Source organism: Mandrillus leucophaeus, unplaced genomic scaffold (genome assembly GCF_000951045.1).
Source record: "Mandrillus leucophaeus isolate KB7577 unplaced genomic scaffold, Mleu.le_1.0 Scaffold921, whole genome shotgun sequence".
NCBI lineage: Eukaryota > Metazoa > Chordata > Mammalia > Primates > Cercopithecidae > Mandrillus > Mandrillus leucophaeus.
The window spans coordinates 820,713-822,056 of record NW_012110042.1 but is presented as its reverse complement, the minus strand read 5'-3'; the positions used below and the strand labels follow the sequence as shown (position 1 = coordinate 822,056).

The 1,344-nt window shown below is 43.2% G+C and overlaps 1 protein-coding gene across 1 annotated transcript in view; it reads left to right on the top strand.

The window, feature by feature from the left end:
- AHCYL1 (adenosylhomocysteinase-like 1) overlaps window positions 1-682 on the top strand; it is a 37,892-nt gene extending 37,210 nt beyond the window's left edge. Inside the window, exon 16 of the mRNA XM_011969968.1 lies at window positions 558-682. Within this exon, the coding sequence (XP_011825358.1) occupies window positions 558-682 (125 nt within the window). The remainder of the gene's footprint in view (window positions 1-557) is intronic.
- The last annotated feature ends 662 nt before the right edge of the window (window positions 683-1,344 follow it).

Here is a 1,344-nt window from a genome sequence, read left to right as displayed (position 1 = left end):
TTTTTTTTTTTTTAAAGTGTATAATTATAAAAGGGAAGCTTATCTATGGAAAAGTAATAATTTTGTGCCAACTACCTTGGAAATTCATCATCCTAAGATTTGATCCTAAGATCCATGGATCTTATCCTAAATAAGTGTTATTGACACAGGCTCTTTCTAGCTTACTGGTGTCCACTTTGATTGCTAATTTGACTATAATTTAATCTAGTTAAGGAGGTTGCTGCAGGAAGGTAGGAGTAGCATGTGACATGTTGGCCACTGCAGGGAAGGCCCCTGCTTTGTCACAGAAGGATAAAGAGGTAAAAGCCCACTCCCTTTTGTTACCCTGGTAAGTGGCTTTTCTGAACTCACTTGAGATGTGCTGAGAGAAGCACCCTGCCCAGAAAGGTAGCCTTGAGGTTTTTTTTATTAAGCAAATATTTCAAGTTGTGGATTCTTTTAGAGTTAGTCCATCCCTTGTCTGCTTTCTTAAAAAAGCTTCAAATGAAAATGGGAAGTTATAACCTGAGAGACATTTTGAAAAGGAGTGTGCTCTCCTGCCACTTTGCTCTTCCTAGATGAATACGTTGCCAGCTTGCACCTGCCATCATTTGATGCCCACCTTACAGAGCTGACAGATGACCAAGCAAAATATCTGGGACTCAACAAAAATGGGCCATTCAAACCTAATTATTACAGGTAAACCTGGGGAGAAGCAAGTGAAAAGCTCTTTTTCCCAGTATTAAACCAAGCAGGCTAGCCTGTTTCTGACATAAAGATCAAATGTTGTACCAGAGTACAAGAAATCTGTTCCAGGCCAGGCACGGTGGCTCACACCTGTAATCCCAGCACTTTGAGAGGTCTAGGCGGGTGGATCACAAGGTCAGGAGTTCAAGACCACCCTGGCCAACATGGTGAAGCCCTATCTCTTAGCCGGGCATGGTGGCAGGCACCTGTAATCCCAGTTACTCAGGTAGCTGAGGCACAAGAATCACTTGAACCCGGGAGGCAGAGGTTGCAGTGAGCCAGGATCACACCACTGCACTCCAGCCTGGGTGATGGAGTGAGACTCTGTCTTTAAAAAAAAAAAAAAAAAAAAAAAAAACCTGTTCCAGTTAACAAGGTAGATAGAGAAATTGTCGTAGATGTAAGGGAGTTTGGGGCTTTTTTGAAATTTTGGAGCCTGGGCCTCACCCCAAGAGATTCTGATATATATAGTCTGCGATGGGACCAAATTTACAAAACATTATTTTGTAAAACCTCCTCAGATTATTGTAATGTTTAGTCAGGGTTGAAAAACACTGACTCGGCCGGGCGCGGTGGCTCAAGCCTGTAATCTCAGCACTTTGGGAGGCCGAGACGGGC